Source organism: Scyliorhinus torazame, chromosome 4, assembly GCF_047496885.1.
Source record: "Scyliorhinus torazame isolate Kashiwa2021f chromosome 4, sScyTor2.1, whole genome shotgun sequence".
Lineage (NCBI taxonomy): Eukaryota > Metazoa > Chordata > Chondrichthyes > Carcharhiniformes > Scyliorhinidae > Scyliorhinus > Scyliorhinus torazame.
This window is the reverse complement of record NC_092710.1, coordinates 368,660,051-368,677,014: the sequence shown is the minus strand read 5'-3', so window position 1 is coordinate 368,677,014 and position 16,964 is coordinate 368,660,051. Positions and strand designations below refer to the sequence as shown.

Sequence of the window (16,964 nt, the reverse complement as noted above, 5' to 3'; positions counted from 1 at the left end):
CTAGGGTCAAGGGTGTCTCGGAGCGGGTACAGGACATTCTGGAGGGGGCGGGGGAACAGTCAGTGGCCGTGGTGCACATCGGTACCAGCGTCATAGGTACAAACAGGGATGAGGGCCTGGAATGTGAGCTTCAAAGCAGAATGTAGGGAGTTAGGAAGCAAGTTGAGAAATCGGACCTCAAAGGCAGTGATCTCAGGATTACTCCCAGTACCACGTGCTAGTCAGAGTCGAAATAGCAGGATATATCGGATAAATCTGTGGCTGGAGAGATGGTGTCAGGGGGAGGGGTTCAGATTCCTGGGGCATTGGGACTGGTTCTGGGGGAGGTGGGACCTGTACAAACTGGACGGGTTACACCTGGGCAGGACTGGGACTGATGTGTGTGTGTGTGTGTGTGTGTGGGGGGGGGGTTGGTATTTGCTAGAGCGGTTAGGGAGGGTTTAAACTAAAATGGCAGGGGGATGGGAACCTATGCAAGGAGCCCGAGGAGGAGGAAGTAAGGACAGAAACAAAAGGCAGAAAGGGGACTAAGAAAAGTGATGGGCAGATAAACCACGAGCCAGATTCAAACAGGGCCACAGTGAATAATATTGGTAACGGGACTAGTAATGTTAAAAAGACAAGCTGAAAGGCGTGCCTTGACGCACGGGGCATTCCATAAAGTGGATGAACTAATTGCACAAGGAGACCGTGAAAGGGCTTGGTGTCGATGGGATTACGGAGACATGGCTGCAGGGTGACTAAGGATGGGAACTGAATGTCCCGGGGATATTCAGTATTTAGAAATTACTGACAAAAAGGAAAAGGTGGTGGGATTGCGTTGCTGGTTAAAGAGGCGATTAACACAATAGCAAATGCAATGTTGTCATTTATCTCAAGAGGCTTGGAATATAAAAGCAGGGATGTACTTCTGAAGCTTTATAAAGCATTAGTTAGGCCCCATTTAGAATACTGTGAGCAATTTTGGGCCCCACACCTCAGGAAGGACATACTGGCACTGGAGCGGGTCCAGCGGAGATTCACACGGATGATCCCAGGAATGGTAGGCCTAACATACGATGAACGTCTGAGGATCCTGGGATTATATTCATTGGAGTTTAGGAGGTTGAGGGGAGATCTAATAGAAACTTACAAGATAATGAATGGCTTAGATAGGGTGGACGTAGGGAAGTTGTTTCCATTAGCAGGGGAGACTAGGACCCGGGGGCACAGCCTGAGAATAAAAGGGAGTCACTTTAGAACAGAGATGAGGAGAAATTTCTTCAGCCAGAGAGTGGTGGGTCTGTGGAATTCATTGCCACAGAGGGCGGTGGAGGCCGGGACGTTGAGTGTCTTTAAGACAGAAGTTGATAAATTCTTGATTTCTCGAGGAATTAAGGGCTATGGAGAGAGAGCGGGTAAATGGAGTTGAAATCAGCCGTGATTGAATGGTGGAGTGGACTCGATGGGCCGAATGGCCTTACTTCCACTCCTAGGTCTCATGGTCTTATAGTGAGGGAGGATATTAGCTCCGACAATGTGGAATCTGTGTGGGTGGAGCTGAAAAACAGCGAGTGACAAAGGGCGTCGTGGACAGACCCCAGACTGCAGTGGTGAGGTTAGAAATAGCATTAAATAGGAAATGAGAGCCACATGCGACAAAGGAACAACTGTAATTATGGGTGATTTTAATCTTCACATAGATTGGCCAAATCAAATTAACCGCAATGCCGTCGCGGAGGAATTCCTGGAGTGTGTACAGGATGGTTTTCTGGACCAATACTTTGAGGAACCAAATAAAGAGCAGGCCATCCTAGACTGAGTATTGTGGAATGAGAACGGAATAATTGGCAATCTAGTTGTGCGAGTCCCCTTGGGGATGAGTGACCATAATATGGTAGAATTTTTCATCAGGATGGAGAGTGAGGCAGTTGATTCTGAGACTGGGGTCTTGAATCTTAACAAAGGAAACTACAATGACATGAGGTGGGAGTTGACTATGGTCGATTGGGGAATGTTACTTAAAAGAAATTAGGGATAGTATTAGATTCAAGGAAGAAGCAGACATATTGGCCAAGACAAACAACAGGTTTAGAATTCAGCAAAGAAGAACCAAGGGATTTATTAAGAAGGGGAAAATAGAGTATGAGGGAAGCTTCAGGGAACATAAAAACTGGTTGTAAAAGTTTCAATCGGGACACGAAGATAAAAAGGTGATGAAAGGTCACAACCGATCTGCCGTGACCTGTGTCTCGTAACCCTTGACCCGTTTCTCAGTCAAACATTCAACCAACTCTGGATCTGTTCAGTGACCCCCCGCCTCACTGGGAGACAGAATTCCAAAGATAACGATCCACTCCTCACCTCCATCTTAAACGGGGACCCCTTTGTTTCGAACCTGTGTGCCCTAGTTGGAGATTCCGCGCGAGAGGTAACATAGAACATAGAACATAGAACGATGCAGCGCAGTACAGGCCCTTCGGCCCACGATGTTGCACCGACATGGGAAGTCAAAAAAACAAAAGCCATCTAACCTACACTATGCCATTATCATCCATATGCTTATCCAATAAACTTTTAAATGCTCTCAATGTTGGCGGGTTCACTACTGTTGCAGGTAGGGCATTCCACGGCCTCACCACTCTTTGCGTAAAGAACCTACCTCTGACCTCTGTCCTATATCTATTACCCCTCAGTTTAAGGCTATGTCCCCTCGTGCTAGCCAACCATCCGCGGGAAAAGGCTCTCACTGTCCACCCTATCTAACCCCCTGATCATTTTGTATGCCTCTATTAAGTCTCCTCTTAACCTTCTTCTCTCTAACGAAAACAACCTCAAGTCCATCAGCCTTTCCTCATAAGATTTTCCCTCCATACCAGGCAACATCCTGGTAAATCTCCTCTGCACCCGTTCCAAAGCTTCCACGTCCTTCCTATAATGAGGTGACCAGAACTGTACGCAATACTCCAAATGCGGCCGTACCAGAGTTTTGTACAGCTGCAACATGACCTCATGACTCCGGAACTCAATCCCTCTACCAATAAAGGCCAACACTCCATAGGCCTTCTTCACCACCCTATCAACCTGGGTGGCAACTTTCAGGGATCTATGTACATGGACACCGAGAACCCTCTGCTCATCCACACTTCCAAGAATTTTACCATTAGCCAAATATTCCGCATTTCTGTTATTCCTTCCAAAGTGAATCACCTCACACTTCTCTACATTAAACTCCATTTGCCACCTCTCAGCCCAGCTCTGCAGCTTATCTATGTCTCTCTGTACCCTGCTACATCCTTCCGCACTGTCGACAACAACACCAACTTTAGTGTCGTCTGCAAATTTACTCACCCACCCTTCTGCGCCCTCCTCTAGGTCATTTATAAAAATGACAAACAGCAACGGCCCCAGAACAGATCCTTGTGGTACGCCACTTGTAACTGAACTCCATTCTGAACAGTTCCCATCAACCACCACCCTCTGTCTTCTTTCAGCTAGCCAATTTCTGATCCACATCTCTAAATCACCCTCAATCCCCAGCCTCCGTATTTTCTGCAATAGCCTACCGTGGGGAACCTTATCAAACGCTTTACTGAAATCTATATACACCACATCAACTGCTCTACCCTCGTCTACCTGTTCAGTCACCTTCTCAAAGAACTCAATAAGGTTTGTGAGGCATGACCTACCCTTCACAAAGCCATGCTGACTATCCCTAATCATATTATTCCTATCTAGATGATTATAAACCTTGTCTCTTATAATCCCCTCCAAGACTTTACCCACAACAGACGTGAGGCTCACCGGTCTATAGTTGCCGGGGTTGTCTCTACTCCCCTTCTTGAACAAAGGGACCACATTTGCTGTCCTCCAGTCCTCTGGCACTATTCCTGTAGCCAATGGTGACATAAAAATCAAAGCCAAAGGCTCAGCAATCTCTTCCCTGGCTTCCCAGAGAATCCTAGGATAAATCCCATCAGGCCCCGGGGACTTATCTATTTTCAGCCTGTCCAGAATTGCCAACACCTCTTCCCTACGTACCTCAATGCCATCTATTCTAATAGCCTGGGTCTCAGCATTCTCCTCCACAACATTATCTTTTTCCTGAGTGAATACTGATGAAAAATATTCATTTAGTATCTCGCCTATCTCTTCAGACTCCACACACAGCTTCCCATCCCTGTCCTTGACTGGCCCTACTCTTACCCTAGTCATTCTTTCATTCCTGACATACCTATAGAAAGCTTTTGGGTTTTCCTTGATCCTACCTGCCAAATACTTCTCATGTCCCCTCCTTGCTCGTCTTAGCTCTCTCTTTAGATCCTTCCTCGCTACCTTGTAACTATCAAGCGCCCCAACTGAAACTTCACACCTCATCTTCACATAGGCCTCCTTCTTCCTCTTAACAAGAGATTCTACTTCTTTGGTAAACCACGGTTCCCTCGCTCGACGCCTTCCTCCCTGCCTGACCGGTACGTATTTATCAAGAACACGCAGTAGATGTTCCTTGAACAAGCTCCACATATCCAGTGTGCCCAACACTTGCAGCCTACTTCTCCAACCTACCCCTCCCAAGTCATGTCTCATGGCATCATAATTTCCCTTCCCCCAGCTATAACTCTTTCCCTGCGGGGTAGACTTATCCCTTTCCATCACTAACGTAAACGTCACCGAATTGTTGTCACTGTCCCCAAAGTGCTCTCCTACCTCCAAATCTAACACCTGGCCTGGTTCATTACCCAAAACCAAATCCAATGTGGCCTCTCCTCTTGTTGGCCTGTCAACATATTGTGTCAGGAAACCCTCCTGCACACATTGTACAAAAAACGACCCATCTAATGTACTCGAACTATATCTTTTCCAGTCAATATTTGCCGGGGTTGTCTCTACTCCCCTTCTTGAACAAAGGGACCACATTTGCTGTCCTCCAGTCCTCTGGCACTATTGCTGTAGCCAATGATGACATAATCATCATCCTCTGATGTCATCGACACTGACAAGTTCCCGTGGAATCCCGCGTCATTAAAGATCACCTCACCTTCTTCTCAACTCCAATGAGCAGAGTCCAACCTGCTGAACCTGTGAGGGAGGAGACAGATCGGATTAAATAGATTTCTTGAAATGAAATGAAATGAAAATCGCTTATTGTCACAAGTAGGCTTCAAATGAAGTTACTGTGAAAAGCCCCTCGTCGCCACATTCCGGCACCTGTTCGGGGAGGCTGGTACGGGAATTCTTCACGGGGATCTGGGAACACTTTACCAAAGGGAGGGGTTGCTGTGTAGCAATCCCCTATGGTTAGATGGACAGACAAGAGCCAAGGAAGTCATGCCTGGTGAAAGGTCAGAGTTGATTCACATCTTTTTTCTCTCTCTCTCCCTTTCTCTGCCAGGTTTCGGAGCGATTCTCCAGGGCAGCATCTTCGGGCTGGCAGGGTTACTGCCCGCTGCCTACACCACCCCCATCATGAGTGGGCAGGGGATGGCAGGGACCTTCGCAGCACTGGCGATGATCTGCGCTATCACAAGTAAGACACTCGGTGGCAAGAAGTGACATGTGGGTGGAGGTCACACGCTCGATGGCTCCTGCTTGCTTGGTCTGTCCCGCCCAACGCCCTGACCAACCCACGCAGGCACGGGGAGAACATGCAGACTTCGCACAGGCAGTGACCCAGCGGGGAATCGAACCCGGGTCCCTGCCACGGTGAAGACACAGATCGAACCACTGTGCCCAATAAATGAATGAAATGAAAACCGCTTAATGTCACAAGTAGGCTTGAAATGAAGTTACTGTGAAAAGCCCCTAGTCGCCACATTCCGGTGCCTGTTCGGGGAGGCTGGTACGGGAAAAATGTTTCAAAAGAAACAAGGAAGGAATTAAATGTGAAGAGTGGAGAGTTAGAGCCTCTCAAAACACTCCTTCCAGCCAATCACAAAGCGGAAACCCCTGCAGAAAAGGCAAAGGTCACCCAAACTCTGGGCAGAATATCCTCCAAAGTGCTTTGAACCATTGCGAGAAGGACTTGTCCTGGGAGTGTTTGATGGGGACAGTGTAGAGGGAGCTTTACTCTGTAACAATCCCCGTGCTGTACCTGTCCTGGGAGTGTTTGATGGGGACAGTGTAGAGGGAGCTTTACTCTGTATCTAACCCCGTGCTGTACCTGTCCTGGGAGTGTTTGATGGTGACAGTGTAGAGGGAGATTTACTCTGTATCTAACCCCGTGCTGTACCTGTCCTGGGAGTGTTTGATGGGGACAGTGTAGAGGGAGCTTTACTCTGTATCTAACCCCGTGCTGTACCTGTCCTGGGAGTGTTTGATGGGGACAGTGTCGAGGGAGCTTTACTCTGTAACAATCCCCGTGCTGTACCTGTCCTGGGAGTGTTTGATGGGGACAGTGTCGAGGGAGCTTTACTCTGTAACAATCCCCGTGCTGTACCTGTCCTGGGAGTGTTTGATGGGGACAGTGTAGAGGGAGCTTTACTCTGTATCTAACCCAGTGCTGTACCTGTCCTGGGAGTGTTTGATGGGGACAGTGTAGAGGGAGCTTTACTCTGTATCTAACCCCGAGCTGTACCTGTCCTGGGAGTGTTTGATGGGGACAGTGTAGAGGGAGCTTTACTCTGTATCTAACTCCATGCTGTATCTGTCCTGGGAGTGTTTGATGGGGACAGTGTCGAGGGAGCTTTACTCTGTAACAATCCCCGTGCTGTACCTGTCCTGGGAGTGTTTGATGGGGACAGTGTCGAGGGAGCTTTACTCTGTATCTAACCCAGTGCTGTACCTGTCCTGGGAGTGTTTGATGGGGACAGTGTAGAGGGAGCTTTACTCTGTATCTAACCCAGTGCTGTACCAGTCCTGGGAGTGTTTGATGGGGACAGTGTAGAGGGAGCTTTACTCTGTATCTAACCCCGTGCTGTACCTGTCCTGGGAGTGTTTGATGGGGACAGTGTGGGGGAGCTTTACTCTGTATCTAACCCCGTGCTGTACCTGTCCTGGGAGTGTTTGATGGGGACAGTGTAGAGGGAGCTTTACTCTGTATCTAACCCCGTGCTGTACCTGTCCTGGGAGTGTTTGATGAGGACAGTGTAGAGGGAGCTTTACTCTGTATCTAACCCCGTGCTGTACCTGTCCTGGGAGTGTTTGATGGGGACAGTGTGGGGGAGCTTTACTCTGTATCTAACCCCGTGCTGTACCTGTCCTGGGAGTGTTTGATGGGGACAGTGCAGAGGGAGCTTTACTCTGTATCTAACCCCGTGCTGTACCTGTCCTGAGAGTGTTTGATGGGGACAGTGTAGAGGGAGCTTTACTCTGTATCTAACCCTGTGCTGTACCTGTCCTGGGAGTGTTTGATGGGGACAGTGTAGAGGGAGCTTTACTCTGTATCTAACCCCGTGCTGTACCTGTCCTGGGAGTGTTTGATGGGGACAGTGTAGAGGGAGCTTTACTCTGTATCTAACCCCGTGCTGTCCCTGTCCTGGGAGTGTTTGATGGGGACAGTGTAGAGGGAGCTTTACTCTGTATCTAACCCTGTGGTGTACCTGTCCTGGGAGTGTTTGATGGGGACAGTGTAGAGGGAGCTTTACTCTGTATCTAACCCTGTGCTGTACCTGTCCTGGGAGTGTTTGATGGGGACAGTGTAGAGGGAGCTTTACTCTGTATCTAACCCCGTGCTGTACCTGTCCTGGGAGTGTTTGATGGGGACAGTGTAGAGGGAGCTTTACTCTGTATCTAACCCCGTGCTGTCCCTGTCCTGGGAGTGTTTGATGGGGACAGTGTAGAGGGAGCTTTACTCTGTATCTAACCCCGTGCTGTCCCTGTCCTGGGAGTGTTTGATGGGGTCAGTGTAGAGGGAGCTTTACTCTGTATCTAACCCCATGCTGTACCTGTCCTGGGAGTGTTTGATGGGGACAGTGTAGAATGAGCTTTACTCTGTATCTAACCCCGTGCTGTACCTGTCCTGGGAGTGTTTGATGGGGACAGTGTAGAGGGAGCTTTACTCTGTATCTAACCCCGTGCTGTACCTGTCCTGGGAGTGTTTGATGGAGACAGTGTAGAGGGAGCTTTACTCTGAATCTAACACCGTGCTGTACCTGTCCTGGGAGTGTTTGATGGGGACAGTGTAGAGGGAGCTTTACTCTGTATCTAACCCCATGCTGTACCTGTCCTGGGAGTGTTTGATGGGGACAGTGTAGAGGGAGCTTTACTCTGTATCTAACCCCGTGCTGTACCTGTCCTGGGAGTGTTTGATGGGGACAGTGTAGAGGGAGCTTTACTCTGTATCTAACCCCATGCTGTACCTGTCCTGGGAGTGTTTGATGGGGACAGTGTAGAGGGAGCTTTACTCTGTATCTAACCCCGTGCTGTACCTGTCCTGGGAGTGTTTGATGGGGACAGTGTAGAGGGAGCTTTACTCTGTATCTAACCCCGTGCTGTACCTGTCCTGGGAGTGTTTGATGGGGACAGTGTAGAGGGAGCTTTACTCTGTATCTAACCCCGTGCTGTACCTGTCCTCGGAGTGTTTGATGGGGACAGTGTAGAGGGAGCTTTACTCTGTATCTAACCCCGTGCTGTACCTGTCCTGGGAGTGTTTGATGGGGACAGTGTAGAGGGAGCTTTACTCTGTATCTAACCCCGTGCTGTCCCTGTCCTGGGAGTGTTTGATGAGGACAGTGTAGAGGGAGCTTTACTCTGTATCTAACCCCGTGCTGTACCTGTCCTGGGAGTGTTTGATGGGGACAGTGTAGAGGGAGCTTTACTCTGTATCTAACCCCATGCTGTACCTGTCCTGGGAGTGTTTGATGGGGACAGTGTAGTGGGAGCTTTACTCTGTATCTAACCCCGTGCTGTACCTGTCCTGGGAATGTTTGATGGGGACAGTGTAGAGGGAGCTTTACTCTGTATCTAACCCCGTGCTGTACCTGTCCTGCGAGTGTTTGATGGGGACAGTGTAGAGGGAGCTTTACTCTGTATCTATCCCCGTGCTGTACCTGTCCTGGGAGTGCTTGATGGGGACAGTGTAGATGGAGCTTTACTCTGTATCTAACCCAGTGCTGTACCTGTCCTGGGAGTGTTTGATGGCGACAGTGTAGACGGAGCTTTACTCTGTATCTAACCCCGTGCTGTCCCTGTCCTGGGAGTGTTTGATGGGGACAGTGTAGAGGGAGCTTTACTCTGTATCTAACCCCGTGCTGTACCTGTCCTGGGAGTGTTTGATGGGGACAGTGTAGAGGGAGCTTTACTCTGTATCTAACCCCGTGCTGTACCTGTCCTGGGAGTGTTTGATGGGGACAGTGTAGAGGGAGCTTTACTCTGTATCTAACCCCATGCTGTACCTGTCCTGGGAGTGTTTGATGGGGACAGTGTAGTGGGAGCTTTACTCTGTATCTAACCCCGTGCTGTACCTGTCCTGGGAATGTTTGATGGGGACAGTGTAGAGGGAGCTTTACTCTGTATCTAACCCCGTGCTGTACCTGTCCTGCGAGTGTTTGATGGGGACAGTGTAGAGGGAGCTTTACTCTGTATCTATCCCCGTGCTGTACCTGTCCTGGGAGTGCTTGATGGGGACAGTGTAGATGGAGCTTTACTCTGTATCTAACCCAGTGCTGTACCTGTCCTGGGAGTGTTTGATGGCGACAGTGTAGACGGAGCTTTACTCTGTATCTAACCCCGTGCTGTCCCTGTCCTAGGAGTGTTTGATGGGGACAGTGTAGAGGGAGCTTTACTCTGTATCTAACCCCATGCTGTACCTGTCCTGGGAGTGTTTGATGGGGACAGTGTAGTGGGAGCTTTGCTCTGTATCTAACCCCGTGCTGTACCTGTCCTGCGAGTGCTTGATGGGGACAGTGTAGAGGGAGCTTTACTCTGTATCTAACCCCGTGCTGTACCTGTCCTGGGAGTGTTTGATGGGGACAGTGTAGAGGGAGCTTTACTCTGTGTCTATGCCCGTGCTGTACCCGTCCTGGGAGTGTTTGATGGGGACAGTGTAGAGGGAGCTTTACTCTGTATCTAACCCCGTGCTGTACCTGTCCTGAGAGTGTTTGATGGGGACAGTGTAGAGAGAGCCTGACTCTGTATCTAACCCCGTGCTGTACCTGTCCTGGGAGTGTTTGATGGGGACAGTGCAGAGGGAGCTTTACTCTGTATCTAACCCCGTGCTGTACCTGTCCTGGGAGTGTTTGATGGGGACAGTGCAGAGGGAGCTTTACTCTGTATCTAACACCATGCTGTACCTGTCCTGGGAGTGTTTGATGGGGACAGTGTAGAGGGAGCTTTACTCTGTATCTAACCCCGTGCTGGACCTGGCCTGGGAGTGTTCGATGGGGACAGTGTAGAGGGAGCTTTACTCTGTATCTAACCCCGTGCTGTACCTGTCCTGGGAGTGTTTGATGGGGACAGTGTAGAGGGAGCTTTACTCTGTGTCTATGCCCGTGCTGTACCTGTCCTGGGAGTGTTTGATGGGGACAGTGTAGAGGGAGCTTTACTCTGTATCTAACCCCGTGCTGTACCTGTCCTGGGAGTGTTTGATGGGGACAGTGCAGAGGGAGCTTTACTCTGTATCTAACCCCATGCTGTACCTGTCCTGGGAGTGTTTGATGGGGACAGTGTAGAGGGAGCTTTACTCTGTATCTAACCCCGTGCTGTACCTGTCCTCGGAGTGTTTGATGGGGACAGTGTAGAGGGAGCTTTACTCTGTATCTAACCCCGTGCTGTACCTGTCCTGGGAGTGTTTGATGGGGACAGTGTAGAGGGAGCTTTACTCTGTATCTAACCCCGTGCTGTCCCTGTCCTGGGAGTGTTTGATGAGGACAGTGTAGAGGGAGCTTTACTCTGTATCTAACCCCGTGCTGTACCTGTCCTGGGAGTGTTTGATGGGGACAGTGTAGAGGGAGCTTTACTCTGTATCTAACCCCATGCTGTACCTGTCCTGGGAGTGTTTGATGGGGACAGTGTAGTGGGAGCTTTACTCTGTATCTAACCCCGTGCTGTACCTGTCCTGGGAATGTTTGATGGGGACAGTGTAGAGGGAGCTTTACTCTGTATCTAACCCCGTGCTGTACCTGTCCTGCGAGTGTTTGATGGGGACAGTGTAGAGGGAGCTTTACTCTGTATCTATCCCCGTGCTGTACCTGTCCTGGGAGTGCTTGATGGGGACAGTGTAGATGGAGCTTTACTCTGTATCTAACCCAGTGCTGTACCTGTCCTGGGAGTGTTTGATGGCGACAGTGTAGACGGAGCTTTACTCTGTATCTAACCCCGTGCTGTCCCTGTCCTGGGAGTGTTTGATGGGGACAGTGTAGAGGGAGCTTTACTCTGTATCTAAGCCCGTGCTGTACCTGTCCTGGGAGTGTTTGATGGGGACAGTGTAGAGGGAGCTTTACTCTGTATCTAACCCCGTGCTGTACCTGTCCTGGGAGTGTTTGATGGGGACAGTGTAGAGGGAGCTTTACTCTGTATCTAACCCCATGCTGTACCTGTCCTGGGAGTGTTTGATGGGGACAGTGTAGTGGGAGCTTTACTCTGTATCTAACCCCGTGCTGTACCTGTCCTGGGAATGTTTGATGGGGACAGTGTAGAGGGAGCTTTACTCTATATCTAACCCCGTGCTGTACCTGTCCTGCGAGTGTTTGATGGGGACAGTGTAGAGGGAGCTTTACTCTGTATCTATCCCCGTGCTGTACCTGTCCTGGGAGTGCTTGATGGGGACAGTGTAGATGGAGCTTTACTCTGTATCTAACCCAGTGCTGTACCTGTCCTGGGAGTGTTTGATGGCGACAGTGTAGAGGGAGCTTTACTCTGTATCTAACCCCGTGCTGTACCTGTCCTGGGAGTGTTTGATGGGGACAGTGTAGAGGGAGCTTTACTCTGTATCTAACCCCGTGCTGTACCTGTCCTGGGAGTGTTTGATGGGGACAGTGTAGAGGGAGCTTTACTCTGTATCTAACCCCGTGCTGTACCTGTCCTCGGAGTGTTTGATGGGGACAGTGTAGAGGGAGCTTTACTCTGTATCTAACCCCGTGCTGTACCTGTCCTGGGAGTGTTTGATGGGGACAGTGTAGAGGGAGCTTTACTCTGTATCTAACCCCGTGCTGTCCCTGTCCTGGGAGTGTTTGATGAGGACAGTGTAGAGGGAGCTTTACTCTGTATCTAACCCCGTGCTGTACCTGTCCTGGGAGTGTTTGATGGGGACAGTGTAGAGGGAGCTTTACTCTGTATCTAACCCCATGCTGTACCTGTCCTGGGAGTGTTTGATGGGGACAGTGTAGTGGGAGCTTTACTCTGTATCTAACCCCGTGCTGTACCTGTCCTGGGAATGTTTGATGGGGACAGTGTAGAGGGAGCTTTACTCTGTATCTAACCCCGTGCTGTACCTGTCCTGCGAGTGTTTGATGGGGACAGTGTAGAGGGAGCTTTACTCTGTATCTATCCCCGTGCTGTACCTGTCCTGGGAGTGCTTGATGGGGACAGTGTAGATGGAGCTTTACTCTGTATCTAACCCAGTGCTGTACCTGTCCTGGGAGTGTTTGATGGCGACAGTGTAGACGGAGCTTTACTCTGTATCTAACCCCGTGCTGTCCCTGTCCTGGGAGTGTTTGATGGGGACAGTGTAGAGGGAGCTTTACTCTGTATCTAACCCCGTGCTGTACCTGTCCTGGGAGTGTTTGATGGGGACAGTGTAGAGGGAGCTTTACTCTGTATCTAACCCCGTGCTGTACCTGTCCTGGGAGTGTTTGATGGGGACAGTGTAGAGGGAGCTTTACTCTGTATCTAACCCCATGCTGTACCTGTCCTGGGAGTGTTTGATGGGGACAGTGTAGTGGGAGCTTTACTCTGTATCTAACCCCGTGCTGTACCTGTCCTGGGAATGTTTGATGGGGACAGTGTAGAGGGAGCTTTACTCTGTATCTAACCCCGTGCTGTACCTGTCCTGCGAGTGTTTGATGGGGACAGTGTAGAGGGAGCTTTACTCTGTATCTATCCCCGTGCTGTACCTGTCCTGGGAGTGCTTGATGGGGACAGTGTAGATGGAGCTTTACTCTGTATCTAACCCAGTGCTGTACCTGTCCTGGGAGTGTTTGATGGCGACAGTGTAGACGGAGCTTTACTCTGTATCTAACCCCGTGCTGTCCCTGTCCTGGGAGTGTTTGATGGGGACAGTGTAGAGGGAGCTTTACTCTGTATCTAACCCCATGCTGTACCTGTCCTGGGAGTGTTTGATGGGGACAGTGTAGTGGGAGCTTTACTCTGTATCTAACCCCGTGCTGTAACTGTCCTGCGAGTGTTTGATGGGGACAGTGTAGAGGGAGCTTTACTCTGTATCTATCCCCGTGCTGTACCTGTCCTGGGAGTGCTTGATGGGGACAGTGTAGAGGGAGCTTTACTCTGTATCTAACCCCGTGCTGTACCTGTCCTGGGAGTGTTTGATGGGGACAGTGTAGAGGGAGCTTTACTCTGTGTCTATGCCCGTGCTGTACCCGTCCTGGGAGTGTTTGATGGGGACAGTGTAGAGGGAGCTTTACTCTGTATCTAACCCCGTGCTGTACCTGTCCTGAGAGTGTTTGATGGGGACAGTGTAGAGAGAGCCTGACTCTGTATCTAACCCCGTGCTGTACCTGTCCTGGGAGTGTTTGATGGGGACAGTGCAGAGGGAGCTTTACTCTGTATCTAACCCCGTGCTGTACCTGTCCTGGGAGTGTTTGATGGGGACAGTGCAGAGGGAGCTTTACTCTGTATCTAACCCCATGCTGTACCTGTCCTGGGAGTGTTTGATGGGGACAGTGTAGAGGGAGCTTTACTCTGTATCTAACCCCGTGCTGGACCTGGCCTGGGAGTGTTCGATGGGGACAGTGTAGAGGGAGCTTTACTCTGTATCTAACCCCGTGCTGTACCTGTCCTGGGAGTGTTTGATGGGGACAGTGTAGAGGGAGCTTTACTCTGTGTCTATGCCCGTGCTGTACCTGTCCTGGGAGTGTTTGATGGGGACAGTGTAGAGGGAGCTTTACTCTGTATCTAACCCCGTGCTGTACCTGTCCTGGGAGTGTTTGATGGGGACAGTGCAGAGGGAGCTTTACTCTGTATCTAACCCCGTGCTGTCCCTGTCCTGGGAGTGTTTGATGGGGACAGTGTAGAGGGAGCTTTACTCTGTATCTAACCCCGTGCTGTACCTGTCCTGGGAGTGTTTGATGGGGACAGTGTAGAGGGAGCTTTACTCTGTATCTAACCCCGTGCTGTACCTGTCCTGGGAGTGTTTGATGGGGACAGTGTAGAGGGAGCTTTACTCTGTATCTAACCCCATGCTGTACCTGTCCTGGGAGTGTTTGATGGGGACAGTGTAGTGGGAGCTTTACTCTGTATCTAACCCCGTGCTGTACCTGTCCTGGGAATGTTTGATGGGGACAGTGTAGAGGGAGCTTTACTCTGTATCTAACCCCGTGCTGTACCTGTCCTGCGAGTGTTTGATGGGGACAGTGTAGAGGGAGCTTTACTCTGTATCTATCCCCGTGCTGTACCTGTCCTGGGAGTGCTTGATGGGGACAGTGTAGATGGAGCTTTACTCTGTATCTAACCCCGTGCTGGACCTGCCCTGGGAGTGTTCGATGGGGACAGTGTAGAGGGAGCTTTACTCTGTATCTAACCCCGTGCTGTACCTGTCCTGGGAGTGTTTGATGGGGACAGTGTAGAGGGAGCTTTACTCTGTGTCTATGCCCGTGCTGTACCTGTCCTGGGAGTGTTTGATGGGGACAGTGTAGAGGGAGCTTTACTCTGTATCTAACCCATTGCTGTACCTGTCCTGGGAGTGTTTGATGGGGACAGTGCAGAGGGAGCTTTACTCTGTATCTAACCCCATGCTGTACCTGTCCTGGGAGTGTTTGATGGGGACAGTGTAGAGGGAGCTTTACTCTGTATCTAACCCCGTGCTGGACCTGGCCTGGGAGTGTTCGATGGGGACAGTGTAGAGGGAGCTTTACTCTGTATCTAACCCCGTGCTGTACCTGTCCTGGGAGTGTTTGATGGGGACAGTGTAGAGGGAGCTTTACTCTGTGTCTATGCCCGTGCTGTACCTGTCCTGGGAGTGTTTGATGGGGACAGTGTCGAGGGAGCTTTATTCTGTATCTAACCCCGTGCTGTCGCTGTCCTGGGAGTGTTTGATGGGGACAGTGCAGAGGGAGCTTTACTCTGTATCTAACCCCGTGCTGTACCTGTCCTGGGAGTGTTTGATGGGGACAGTGTAGAGGGAGCTTTACTCTGTGTCTATGCCCGTGCTGTACCTGTCCTGGGAGTGTTTGATGGAGTCAGTGTAGAGGGAGCTTTACTCTGTATCTAACCCCGTGCTGTACCCGTCCTGGGAGTGTTTGATGGGGACAGTGGAGAGGGAGCTTTACTCTGTATCTAACCCCGTGCTGTCGCTGTCCTGGGAGTGTTTGATGGGGACAGTGCAGAGGGAGCTTTACTCTGTATCTAACCCCGTGCTGTACCTGTCCTGGGAGTGTTTGATGGGGACAGTGTAGAGGGAGCTTTACTCTGTGTCTATGCCCGTGCTGTACCTGTCCTGGGAGTGTTTGATGGGGTCAGTGTAGAGGGAGCTTTACTCTGTATCTAACCCCGTGCTGTACCCGTCCTGGGAGTGTTTGATGGGGACAGTGGAGAGGGAGCTTTACTCTGTATCTAACCCCGTGCTGTCGCTGTCCTGGGAGTGTTTGATGGGGACAGTGTAGAGGGAGCTTTACTCTGTATTTAACCCCGTGCTGTACCTGTCCTGGGAGTGTTTGTTGGGGACAGTGTACAGGGAGCTTTACTCTGTACCTAACCCCGTGCTGTACTTGTCCTAAGAGTGTTTGATGGTGACGGTGTACAGGGAGCTTTACTCTGTATCTAACCCTGTGCTGTACCTGTCCTGGGAGTGTTTGTTGGGGACAGTGTAGAGGGAGCTTTACTCTGTATCTAACACCAAACTGTACCTGTCCTGGGAGTGTTTGATGGGGTCAGTGTAGAGGGAGCTTTACTCTGTATCTAACCCCGCGCTGTCCCTGTCCTGGGAGTGTTTGATGGGGACACTGTAGAGGGAGCGTTACTCTGTATCTAACCCCGTGCTGTCCCTGTCCTGGGAGTGTTTGATGGGGTCAGTGTAGAGGGAGCTTTACTCTGTGTCTAACCCCGTGCTGTATCTGTCCTGGGAGTGTTTGATGGGGACAGTGTAGAGGGAGCTTTACTCTGTGTCTATGCCCGTGCTGTACCTGTCCTGGGAGTGTTTGATGGGGTCAGTGTAGAGGGAGCTTTACTCTGTATCTAACCCCGTGCTGCACCCGTCCTGGGAGTGTTTGATGGGGACAGTGGAGAGGGAGCTTTGCTCTGTATCTAACCCCGTGCTGTCGCTGTCCTGGGAGTGTTTGATGGGGACAGTGTAGAGGGAGCTTTACTCTGTATCTAACCCCGTGCTGTACCTGTCCTGGGAGTGTTTGTTGGGGACAGTGTACAGGGAGCTTTACTCTGTACCTAACCCCGTGCTGTACCTGTCCTGAGAGTGTTTGATGGTGACGGTGTACAGGGAGCTTTACTCTGTATCTAATCCCGTGCTGTACCTGTCCTGGGAGTGTTTGTTGGGGACAGTGTAGAGGGAGCTTTACTCTGTATCTAACACCATACTGTACCTGTCCTGGGAGTGTTTGATGGGGTCAGTGTAGAGGGAGCTTTACTCTGTATCTAACCCCGTGCTGTCCCTGTCCTGGGAGTGTTTGATGGGGACACTGTAGAGGGAGCGTTACTCTGTATCTAACCCCGTGCTGTCCCTGTCCTGGGAGTGTTTGATGGGGTCAGTGTAGAGGGAGCTTTACTCTGTGTCTAACCCCGTGCTGTATCTGTCCTGGCAGTGTTTGATGGGGACAGTATAGAGGGAGCTTTACTCTGTCTCTAACTCCGTGCTGTACCTGTCCTGTGAGTGTTTGATGGGGCCAGTGTACAAAGAACAAAGAACAAAGAAATGTACAGCA

At 50.6% G+C, this 16,964-nt stretch overlaps 1 protein-coding gene across 6 annotated transcripts in view; it reads left to right on the top strand.

The window, feature by feature from the left end:
• slc29a1b (solute carrier family 29 member 1b) overlaps window positions 1-16,964 on the top strand; it is a 607,754-nt gene that overhangs the window by 369,956 nt on the left and 220,834 nt on the right. For all 6 annotated transcript variants that reach the window (XM_072500346.1, XM_072500344.1, XM_072500345.1 and 3 more), the window contains one exon: window positions 5,372-5,506. In XM_072500346.1, coding sequence (XP_072356447.1) covers window positions 5,372-5,506 — 135 coding nt within the window. The remainder of the gene's footprint in view (window positions 1-5,371; window positions 5,507-16,964) is intronic.